This window comes from Chamaea fasciata, unplaced genomic scaffold, assembly GCF_029207755.1.
Source record: "Chamaea fasciata isolate MVZ Bird 193981 ecotype frontalis unplaced genomic scaffold, bChaFas1.0.hap1 SCAF_9, whole genome shotgun sequence".
NCBI classification, from domain to species: domain Eukaryota; kingdom Metazoa; phylum Chordata; class Aves; order Passeriformes; family Sylviidae; genus Chamaea; species Chamaea fasciata.
Window position 1 is genome coordinate 22,770,527 of NW_027094094.1, and position 12,615 is coordinate 22,783,141.

Here is a 12,615-nt window from a genome sequence, read left to right on the forward strand (position 1 = left end):
CTTTGGCTTAAATTCCAGAAGCAGTGGTATTTCCCAATCTCATTTACCCTTTGCCCCAGTCTACAACCACAGGAATTTAAAAAATAAACTATTTAAGAAATCCTTAACCTAAGTTATCATAATGTTTTTATATGCATCTAAGAACTAAAAATGTGAAATTCATCCTAGTTTTATAATAGATAAGTAATCACCAATAGTAGTTCAGAAGGGGTTTAATTTTTTGCTTTATTTCATCTTTTTAAAATTTCCAAAATCAATAAACAATAGAATCTATTTAAACCGATGCTCCCTTCATTTAGCATTCACAGTTCAAAGAACATCTCTGGTACCCTGTTGCAATTTAATTTTAATTAAGGCAAACCAAGATAATTCTGAAACTACTTTCAGTCTTTTCTTTTTTTGCTTTTATTCTAAGACACCCATGAGTGTTGTGACTAATAAGACTCTGAACAGCAAACTAGCCATCAGTTATCTGAGTTCAGATACATTAAGTCGCCTTTTACTAAGAATTAATACCATTTACCAGTATAAATATAAATAATATCAAAAGATACTTCATATAATCCATATAATGTTATTCTTATAATTCCATTTTTCACTGGAATGGATAGAAACTGAGGCACCTAGGCTGAAAAATAATCTTTTCCAGCAGAGATGAAGTATAATTATGAAAAATTTAAATAATTACATGAAAACAGAAGATTACTTTGTTGTGAGAAAATATTAGAACCAAAATGGAAACAAGAACACATATGGCTGACGCTGTGTATCTTTTAGGGCTATTAGCATCAGACTTACACTTCTTAAAGAATCTTAGAGGTATCATAGTCTCCAGAAACTCATACCATTTCCTGAACTGGAAGAATTGATTACTTTATGGATATTGCAAAGAAACCAGCCTGCATAAAAGTCACTATTTCTAATGCTTATCAAATACAAAATCTGTAAGAAAAACAAATCTGCAAATCTCTAGGAAAAACCTTGCAGCAATATGGCTTCATGCACCGTAAAACTGTTCCACTAAAGGGGCTGGCCCCCAGTTTTGAGGCCAAATAATTGCCATCAGTACCAGATGAATAAATACGCCATGAGCTAAAAATCTTGCTAAAGAACAGTCTGCTCCACTCCCTGTAATTGCACTAGATTTGATAAGAGTAATAAAAACTTTATGAATGTTAAAGTGAGCAAGATCTACTACAATGCCACAATTGCCATTTTAATATTAATCACATTTGTATTTAATACTTTCTCCTATTGAGGTTTGTATAGGGTACTCTATCACATGTACCTGGTGCTGAACACAGCTGATTGCTTATCTCTGTTTTCATGCAGCACCATTTCTGTGCCTCACTAATAAAAGAATAGCAATACTGTAATGCTCCATTACAAATTTTCTTGTGTGCACAGTAATTAGACCTCACAATTCCCTTTGTGAAGCTGGTGTTCTGTTGGGTCTCCAAGGATTGAAAAAAAAAAAAAAAGAAAGAAAAAGGACGGGGGTTGGCACTGAAGAAAGGTGGGATAGTGATATTTGTTACATTGCAGCAGGGATCTATAAGAGACTCAAAATGCTCACAAAATACAAGGAAGGTAAGAAAGCCTACAGATATTCATGTTCATGCATATGGGATTTCCCTTTTCTATTTTTCCGTATTGTTGGATTCCAGCTCTGGTATTTACTGAAGAGAGAGAGCTCTTTTCCTCCTGGTTGCTTAATTAACATGGCACAGTTGGCCCTGTGACTCTGTCAGAAATGACACATGCGTCAAAAGTGGAATGGGTGTCCTTGCTGCAAGGAATTCTATTTTTAAGCAGAAATGACTCATCAACTACTGGGGTGTCCCAAAAGCTACAATTTGTCAAGCTGTCAGGAGAAAAGGAAGGAAAAAAAAGCAAAAGAGGTCACATCTTTATTTGCATCTGTAGCTTAAAAAGCAGAGGGGTAATGCTGATTATATGTTCAACTCCACTCAGAAAAGCAATCTTCTATGCAAGCCATGTTTTGATAACAGCTATATGGTCTGGTATTTTTAAAACCTCGGCTGAGTTATCTCCTCTCTTATATTATATAGATTTGGGAATTTGTCCAGTGCTAAGGAAGAATGTTTCTAGCTCACTGTGCACAACTAATCTGTCTACAGGGAAAGAAAGCATGGCACAAAATATTTGCAGATGCATCATGAGATGCTTTTGGATGAAACAAAAAATGCAGACATTTACTTGGAAAGAGGAAAAAAAAATAAGGAAAGCTTCTAACCAATTACACAATGGTAGGGTTTTTGAAAGAATTTGAATTGTAATTTAAGAATATGTTCCTGTAGCAATACTGGAAATAGATCAAGCAACACGGTATGAGTTTATGAAAACAGAGAACTGAAACTGAGCAGGCCATAAATGTGATCTATATAGTTTCATTACACAAACTGACCTTCAAATTATTGTGTAGGTGGTGAAAACCAACACAGGGGGCAGGTTTCCTGAGAACTTGTTTCCCGTGAAAGTTACCAGAACCTAAGCTTTTAAATCTAAGCAAAAAAATGCTAATCTAAATAATTTTTATCCGTATTTCTTAAGTCAGATCAAAGTCATTATCCAAAGAATGTGTATGTAAGCATAACGGTGCCAATAAGCTTATTTTATTGATGCTCTACAGAGAGTAAATTATTATTCAGAGACAACAATAATTAGTAAATTGTAATTCATGCCAGCAAGTAAGCTTCTGCTTCAGATGCTACATAACATATAGTGCTGCAACACAAATATAATTTTAAAAATTAATATAAATTTAAAAGACTAGCAAACCACAGGAATGAGAAACTAAGATGTTCTATTACAATTGTTTTTTATCCATAGTCATGGATAGAATTTTAAAAAGGACATTGGTTCTGGGGTTTTTTAGATAACAGAGACAACTTTTAACACTCTGATTTCATTGGACTCAGAAACCTGAGTTCATGCAAAGATATGAATTGCATATGCTAGCAAAACTAATGCAAGATTTATGCAAGCAGGGCAGCAGAGGATAAACTCCTGAACTTAAAACATCATTTAGAAGTATGGCTTTCTAAACATGCCTGAGTACGCCTGGCATCTGGCTTCAGGTGAACGAACGACCTTACTCTTGCGCAAATCGAACTTTGAGATCCCACCCGACAGAAGCTATTGGAATAATCTTCCCAAAACAGAACTAGAAACCAATGAAGACTGCCAGGAATCAACCAGAAGCAGCTGTCAGTTTGCAGTTCTTTTCCAGCCTGATGTTTAATCTGATATTTCTCAGTACACAAAAGCAGAAACAATTCGTTGGAAAAGAAAGATGCACTTGGGCACATAGGAGGGTTGAATACCAGTATCATTCAAATGCCCATTAACAAAGGGCACTTAGGTGAGGCAACAATCTGCTACAGCCTTTGTCAAGCCACTGCCTTGCCCCCACCACTTGAAGGAATTCAGGTATCCCACATGAAGCATACAAAACCAAACCACCCTCTGCAGAGAGAGAAGAATTTGACTTGAAAGCATATTATAACACCAATGTCCAAACATACACGTTTAAATTTATTTCTTGCAAACAGCTCCAAAACAAGCAGTAAACTCAATTGCCATAAATGCCACTTGTCATAAGGTGTCAGAACAGACTTGCAACACAGTAGGGGGAAAAAGAATTTTCTTCTTCATGGTACTAAATATTTGTTGGATTTGTTCTTCATTTTCAGACAAGAAATAAAATGCTAGCATCTAACATCAAATTCTCAGAAACATTACTGTATGTCTAAACACAGCCTCCAGATTAAAAAAAAAAAAAGAAAAAAAAAAAGACAACAAAACACTCAGACATCAGCCACACAAAATGACCAAAGTCTTATCTAAGTAATCATGGCTTTGAACTGCAAAAAAACATGTTATGAAAACAGTTTGCCCTAAGCCAGGATCACACATCTTCCCGCGGTTTGGATCCATTTCAGTCTTCCAAGATCTCTGAATTTATAATAATAATCAATAAGAAACTGTGTTACAGAAGATGAAGGTGTTATATGCTCATTTTTACCAAATGGCATTTTTAGGCAAAAAAATATTCCTGTAAGACTGAAATTGTATAAACCCCGTTGTCACTCATGTGGGCTTAGATCTACAGAGCAACAATGTGGTCTTTATTTCCTTTGAGTCCCCCAGGCCACATAGTCAGCTTTACACTGCAGAAGACATAATAATCAGATATTCCAACATGCTACTAACCGAAATATCAGCAAGTATAACTTGTACAAGCCACATACCAGTGATGCAGGAAATCTCACAATCATGCTATGATTCTCTTTTCCAATATTTCACTACTATCACAGCAACCAAACTTTCCTTAAGTTCCAAACTAAATCTACAAATCATAAATTATATAGAATTTATAATTTCTCCAAGCACCATAGAGAATGGCCTTTGAGTACCATTCCATTTACCTACCAGAACAGTGCCATAACTGCCCTCCCTACATCACAGGGAGTGATACTTCAGTGTAAAATCCTGCTTCTTTCAAAAAGCCTTGTAATGTAAATATAGCTAACAAGCTATTCAAATTTACAACACCTAAGTCAGAGCTCCATTTCCAATTAATTTCCTCCATTCATCCTTCAAAGAGAGAAACTTGAGAGAGCAGCATGTCTTACTCTCCCTAAAATGCACTGTCTTAAAAATGTGCCAGTGATACAGATTTTTGCCTATGCTGAAACCAGAGTCCTGTCAATTGACTGGAAAAGGAAAAAAAATAATGGCCAAATGTTTAAAAAAAACCATATAGAACAGTCCACCTAACACTTAGAAAGAACGATCTGATTCCAGTACTCTCAGTTGTCTAAGAGATGACAAGAATTTAAACCACATAAGAATTCGCTCATGAAAAAGTGAGGACTTAGCTATTTAATGATCAAACTCTTAAGTCTGTTATGTTCAGGATAAACACATTAATTTAAGTGACAGATATTTACTTAAAGGCCTATGTAGCAACATTTTCATACAAATAAAGTCAGTAAATATCACTGCACATACCAACTTTTGCTATTTCAGATTACTGAGTTATTTTTGGAATAGTAAGATTATACAAACCTGAACTTCAGTGATTTCTTTGCATAGCATGCAACTGGCTGCAGCTGGGAAGCAGCTTTGCAGAAAATGACCCCAGTCTAGAAGTTCACTGTGAGCCACCCATGGGCCCCTGCAGAAAAAAGGTCAGCAGCATTTTCCAGGCTGCTTCAGGCCATGTGTTTCCCACGTGGAGACATGGACACAGGGGAGTGAGACCAGTGAAAGGCACAAAGGTGTTAAGGGACTGGAGTCCTGTCATATGAGGAGGGCTCTTTTGTCTGACAAAGGCTCAAAGAATCTTATCAACATCTATAAATACCTGATGGAGCCTCTTTCAGGTACCAAGAACAGAGCCAAACTCTACTCAGTCATACCCAGTGACACCCAAGAGGAAATGACAGTTACTGAGATCTTTTACAAGGCCTAGCACTTCAGAAAAGTAATCCCATTGGAATCCACTGCATCATCAAGGTTGTGCATCACAATCACTAAAAATTTCTGTAGAACACCAAGGGATAAAAACAGTACCCAAAAATTTCCCCAGAGCTTGATTTGTCAATTATTATGGAAGGAAATCTACTTTTTTTTTTTGCCATTTTATCTGAAACTCATTCCTAGTGTTTCTCATTTAATTCATTTGCAACAATTCATTTTCATTATTTAGCAAATACAAACTATTGGCACTGATTAACAAAAGCTTCATTACAGTGGTTTGTCTAGAGAGCTCAGAATATTTCCATATTGCTTAACCAGAGATTCTGTACCACTAGTGAAAATCAGTGTAATCCAATGTTATTTCATTAACATGATAAACACATACAAAGAACTTCCCTTTATTCATTTTTATAATCTCCTAAATAGATTGGAGGAGTTCTTCAGGTAGTGTTTTACAAATTTTATCTGCCTATAATTTGCCAAACTCAACTTCTCTGAACATGTCAGAGAATGAATGCAAACACTGAGCTAAGAGATGGATAAATCATGCATCTAATTTTTCAGTATGCCTCACAACATCCAGATTTTTTAATAATTCAAGGTAACATCTATAATGATTGGTGGTTAAGGGACAATGTCTAACAACAAAAACCAGGAGACATATAATCACACCTAATCCCTTTGCTCTAGAGAGCCAAGTGCACAGTAACACATGGACAAACATTACCAGGTGTTTTTTTCCCCTCCACTGTGGCCTGTTTCTTTTGGTTTTTGCCTTATAATAATCATATCACTGCTGTTTCTGGATTTGACTCATAATTAACACCATCTGTGCCTAACAAAGACCTTCAATCATTCTGGTATTCAGTTGCCTGTAGAGGCCATGCATTGAGCTGCACACCCACCTGGCTTCAACTGTAGCATGCTAATGAAAGCAATGAATCTTAGCTGTGGACACTTTCCCAGGAAAATTTGTAGAGCAATGAAGAAAATTACAGTTCATCGTCAAAAATAAGGCTTTCTTTGGGAAATCACTTTTCAATTAAGGCAATAATGGTGTACACTCAGTACCAACTACAAGCACAATAAAGATAAAATTAAAATACTTACGACCAAAAATCTTATTTAATGTCATATCAGTTTAAAGAATATTTTAGCCATACATTTGGTATGTAATTTTAGCCATTTCAGCAATGGCAAGAATAATCTAACAGAATTTCCTTAAACCAGATCCCAGAATTTTAAGTCAATTTCTACATCTCTTAGTCATGCATCATAAAAATCAGTATATATACACCAACTCTACTGTCTACTCAGCATGAAGGAATGCTCCCATAGCCACTTAGTGTGGGTTAGTGAGTGTACTAAGACAAAGGAGAACTTTATAAACATAATTAAAATATTTTTGCATGAGTAGATTTCACTACAAGCAGGACAGCTTGAAACAAAGTTTAGTACAATTTAAGTCCTGCTTACTTAACTCCTCAAATATGAAGACTGAAAGGCTATGTAAAATCTGTACAAACTCAAAATACTGGTAAATACATCCTTCAGAGTACAGAACCATGAACTGCACAGGATATCCTCAGCAAAATAATACAGCATAGCCCTAAAACTGGTTACTTGAGGAAAAAAAAATCAATCTTTTTTTATATCTTGCAAATTGAAAAGAAATAATACATTCAGAAAACCAAACTGTAAACTGAAAACTACAATTAAATCAAAGCTCAAACTGAACTTTTTCTATGAACTGATTTCTGATCCTGTTAGACTCATCTTCATTTTATTTTACACATCAGACCAAAGAGATCCACTCAAAATTCAGATGTAGCATTGTTGATTTACAAATGAAATTAAAATTGCTGTTTCCTTGAAGGGCCATGAAACTGAGAAAGAGTCATCAAAATGTTCTGCAGATTATTCCAGTTAATATGGAAAAGCTTAATGATTTGTAATGAAAATGAGATTGTTATCTAAAACCTTGAGTGTTTATGTTTACAGAGACTTACTGAACTATTCCGATAAACTTCATACCACATACATGTCTGTAAAAGGGGTAACACAGCCCATACAAATAAAAAAATACGTGAATTCTCCTGGGCAGTGACACTGTATCTGTAATAAATTTAAATAAATCACACTCACCGGGCTGGCAGTATTTTTGTAGAACATTTCACTGAGCAAAATCAAATGTCTTTCAGAAGACAAAACACAGAAGCATTAGCAAGCAAGCAGGAAAGCCAAACACAGCACACTATCAACAACTTATCCTCAAATATTCCCATAATAAAAGATAATTCATAAAGACTTAAATGGCTGCTTTTAGGGATTTTTTTTTTCTAGTGAAGCTTTCCAAGAGAACTTGCTAATGACATTTTTCTCCTTGTGCTGTCACATAGGAAACTTCTCAAACAGAATATATAGATTTCCAATGCATCCTTCCTTCCTAATTTATTCCCATGCAATGGCAAGAAAGCTGCATGAATCCTCCAAAACAAGAAATCGGACTTTGGATGTTGCATTGTTTTGCTAAGCAAGTTCTAGTATAGTATTTCTGACATGTTTCCAGCTAAATTGCTACTAAACAAGTAGACAAAATCACCCAGGTCGGAATCATAAAGTCTTACTGTTAGCATAGGTGAGAAAGAGTAGCTTCACCCTATATAAATAACAAAGACAAGACCAAAAAATGAACTCAATGGCACCACAGGAGACAGAAGAAGCACAAGAAAACTGTTTTCCTGGAGAGAATCGTAATCCTTTAGAATAGTCATCCACATACAGAATGAAACACAAAAATAGAATTAATATGTGTCTTTAAGAGTGAACTTTTATGCTGTCAGATATATTTGTGGATACTTTATATATATATAATAGAAGTTGGACAAAAGAATAATGATGCAGTCGTCAGAATATCAACAATTAAGTTGCAACCATGACAAGGTGTCTTAACATTTAGAGATGTTTCCATCTTCCTTTACAATTATTTGATTAATAGTTTGTGGTGGCTAAAAGTACTGATTTGTGCTCTCTTCCCTGTCAGAGCACTGATGAAAGGGGTATGGAGATGTGGAACGTATGTAGGGTATTTTCTGATAGTTTTAGAAACATACAAAGCTTTAAGGAAAGTCACATTCGACTAAAAATAGACACATTTGTGAAAAGCACAAAGGAGATGTATATGAACATAATTGTGCCCATTTTTTGTGATGAAGTATGGTTCAGAATTCCAAGTTTGTACCAGAAACAGAATCAGTACAGAATTATTTTACAGCAACACAAAGTTACTTAATTGGCTCTGCTGAGATGTAGGACTAACTAGTATGGAGGATGCTGAAGCTGCACCATTTCCTCAGCTCAGAACTCTCCAAAGAGGATTGCACTGGATGTGTCATCTCATCTGGTACTACTCTGGCAGAGTGTCTGTCAGACTGATGAACTGGGTAACATAAAAATGATCTTAGTTTACCTTCCTTTCACAGCTGTGACAACCTTCATACTTCAATTCAGCCTTCATACTACAATTAATCATGACACATGCTTGCTTGAAAAAACTCTATGGTCTTTTTACTCTTCCCTTCAGTATCTAATGAAAGAGTGTTGTTTATCCCATCTTTCTTGATGCCCCTCTGGTATGAAGTCATGCAGGATTCCACTGTGGACATACCATCATTGCATCTATAAATCTATAGATAGATTAAGGGTCTTGGATGAATAGATCACTGGCAAGATCTATGAGACAACTGCTCACACCAGCACTCCTCAGTTTTGGATTGAAGATACAATTTTTCTAACCCTGCACACAGGAGGCAGTAACAGGTGAGAGTCCATGGCCAGACAGAACACGCCAGTTCTGGAATGCATCTTTAAGGGAAAGCACACCCAGGTGCACGTCACCACCTCTCTGGTGGGAGCATTAGAACCTATTTGTCTCCACTGATCCTGGCAAGCTGTAGTCTCTATTGTTCCAGCTGCTTTGTTGAGGATATCACAAGCATTCCTCTCACCCTCCCTTCATTATTTCATGTTTAACCAAATTCTCAAAGGAATGACTTTTTCCAAACATGCACTTGTGGATCTTAAATAGACTGATGTAACACTGTATTTGATTCTGCATTACTGAAATGGGTGTCAGGTCAACAGAATAAAATAAAGCAGAATTTTCCCCTTTAGGGATATATATGGGGTGTTTCTAGCATGAATTAATCTCCTAAGCATTTAACAAAAAAAAAAAAAAAAAAAACAAAAAAAACAAACAAACAAAAAAAAAAAAAAAGAAAAAAAAGAAAAAAAGAAAAACCAACAAAAAACCCACTAAAAATACCAAGATGTGTGTGTAGAACTAAATAAGGGTAAGAGGGGGAAAAAGGAGGAGAAACTGAGGAAAAAGTGTGCAAGTACAGTATGCTAACTGCAGGTTTCTGAATTTAGACTGCAACACAAGTTAAACGTGGACTGAAAACCAAGAGAAATGCCCAGTTAAAACACTTGTTGATCAAGCAATTAATATGCTGGTAGCAGTACACAGATTAGGTGGCCTAAAGACAGCTCAAATGTCCCTGAGACTATCCCATGTTGTCAGCTTTCCTCTCCTTGAGGAAAACAATCAAATACTCAAGAATGCAGTGCCTAAAATTCACTATGTATTCCATTAGTTTCACAAAAAGCAATTACCCCAACACATAGCTGTAGTTGATCTGAAATTGAAACATAAGTAGAAACAGGTTTTAATCTATTCCACACTTTCAACCTGGAAATATCAGGCATCCAGAAGCTTTGCCATTGCGCTTTAAAAGTTTTGCAAAGGTCTTCAGAAAGGGACCACCTTACATACTTCAGTGGTGATGTATTAAGGAAAAATTGCTAAAATTAACAGAAACACTCACTGCAATGTTAAGAAGGAAAACCAATTGTCCTCCCTTCAAGGGTGCTCAAGACAGAACTTGAGTTTTCCCATCACTTGGCTCCTTCTTCACAAAAAATAACTCTACCTTAGTTATTTGCATTATAATTGACACATCTACATTTTCAAACTCGCACAATACAGAGCTGGCTGGCATCCACATATCCAAGAATGTCTTTTGCTGGTGCCACCACGTTCCTAAATATCAGGATGTACAGATGTCAGCAGTGGAATGTTTGATTTTCTGAGTCACAGAATGACTGTTTTAGAACATAACTGCTACCATTACACACAGTAGGCAGGCTTACATGGACTGACTTCGGCGTACAGTCTTAACTGTTGCAGTAATGAAACGCCTTAAACTAGTTCAGAGAAAAACAGTAAGCATGTCATCACAGAACTTTAAATTGCTATTGATTCTTCAGAATACCACTCTCCCAAAAGAACTGTATTCAAGAAGGAATATTTTTTTAAGTCCCTTTTTATTTGTTTCTTCTGTGTTAGGCTACCAGTCTGCCTGTTACAACACTGACAGTGTCCAGCTGGATGTGAACACAAGGGTGGAGTGTAAGCAATATCAGAATACAGTCTGAGTTACCCTTGTTTGTATCAAACCACCACAGAACCCAGTGAAACTTTCTATTGCCTGACCAAAACAACACTGTAGGATAACATCAGTGTAAACTTAAAAAATACTGAGATGGTTTGCAGACACATAGTAGTTTCACCTTATCTTGGTAGAAACCTAACACACTCAGAAGTTGGAAATACAGAGATGCAAGATACAATGTCTAATTCATGCAGAGGTTTTCAGAAGTGTTTTTATCAGTCTCCCAGGATGCTTTTTTCCTCCTCCAAACTGCAATTTTCTGACAAATATTTTTAGCCTGTATTTTTATCCTAGTCTTGATTTTGAACGATTTTACACATGCATAATGAATATAAAAACTGTAATTTTGCAATAGTATGTATAATCTCAATACACAAAAGTAGTTCCCCTCTCCATTCTACAGATCAAATGTGACTGTGTTCAATTTGGTTTATGCAATTTTTTTTCCCATTCTTGAGTTATTTTTGTAGAACCTGTGCTATTATAAAGTTCTTTGCACTCAGGCGATGCGACCAAGCACTGATTTGAAGTAGATGAATGGAGAAATTTAGAGATGTATAATTGCTGCAGGAAAGGAGAGAAAGGAAGATGTACTCAAATACTCACTTTGATGAATCTATGAAGTATATTACAAGAGCACCAATACTAAGAGCGAAGACTAAGACAACCTACAAAAGAAAAGAAAAGAAAAGAAATTATTAAACAACATTAACCATTTATTCTTTTACATACAAAAAAAAGACAACAAAAATAAATCAAAAGCTAGTTTAATTTCAGCACTAGTTTTCTTTAGAGAACTACTCCTACTTGAACATCAAACATTATATATTGTCATAGAATGCTTTCTTGCATTGAAAAAGAGAGAATCTGGCTTTACCAGACCTGTCCTTCAGGATTGCTCGTTGGTGCATGAACCATGAGTGACAACAGATTAGACTGAACTTCCATTTATATACATGGCTGTGAAACCCACAGAAAAACTCTAGGACAGCATTCTTCTCTGAACTTTCAAGCAGTTTAAAGCAATACTTGATGCAGCACATCATGACAGTTAGGCCTTTTGTTGACAGTCTTAACTGTTAAAGCTACGGATAAGCACTGGAATAAAAATATCTTGATTCAACACAGGCTTCAGACCTCTTTCTGAAGTTGCTGTATTATGAACAAACCTGACTAAGGAGCACACTACAAGGAGGGTACACACAACCTTTTCATTCTAAGTAGACTTTCGGAAACAAAACAGATGTTTCTCTGCTCTCAGCTATCACTCAATGCTGTAAAGGCAGTATCTGAAGAAAGATATAATAATTATTACAAAACCAAACTCTGAAGCTCTGTATGGCCAATATCAAACATGTACATACCTTCCAATAAAACAAACTCATTAATGTATTAATACTGCATAGTTACTACTACTTGTTAAAATAACTGTTCAACTGAAAGCTTAAATTATTTTTCCTTACTTTTGTATCTTGCTGACCACAACATTTTTTACTTTGTGAATGTCTGAAAAAAGGTATTTTGCCTGAGTACAGGTATCTGCTGTTTTATCAGATGTACTATCACTAGAACCAGTGAGACCTCTCTGTCAAAT

At 35.8% G+C, this 12,615-nt stretch overlaps 1 protein-coding gene across 14 annotated transcripts in view; it reads right to left on the reverse strand.

The window, feature by feature from the left end:
- The window catches only part of KCNMA1 (potassium calcium-activated channel subfamily M alpha 1), a 427,658-nt gene that overhangs the window by 218,728 nt on the left and 196,315 nt on the right, over window positions 1–12,615 (reverse strand). For all 14 annotated transcript variants that reach the window (XM_066191493.1, XM_066191492.1, XM_066191496.1 and 11 more), the window contains one exon: window positions 11,628–11,689. In XM_066191493.1, the coding sequence (XP_066047590.1) occupies window positions 11,628–11,689 (62 nt within the window). The remainder of the gene's footprint in view (window positions 1–11,627; window positions 11,690–12,615) is intronic.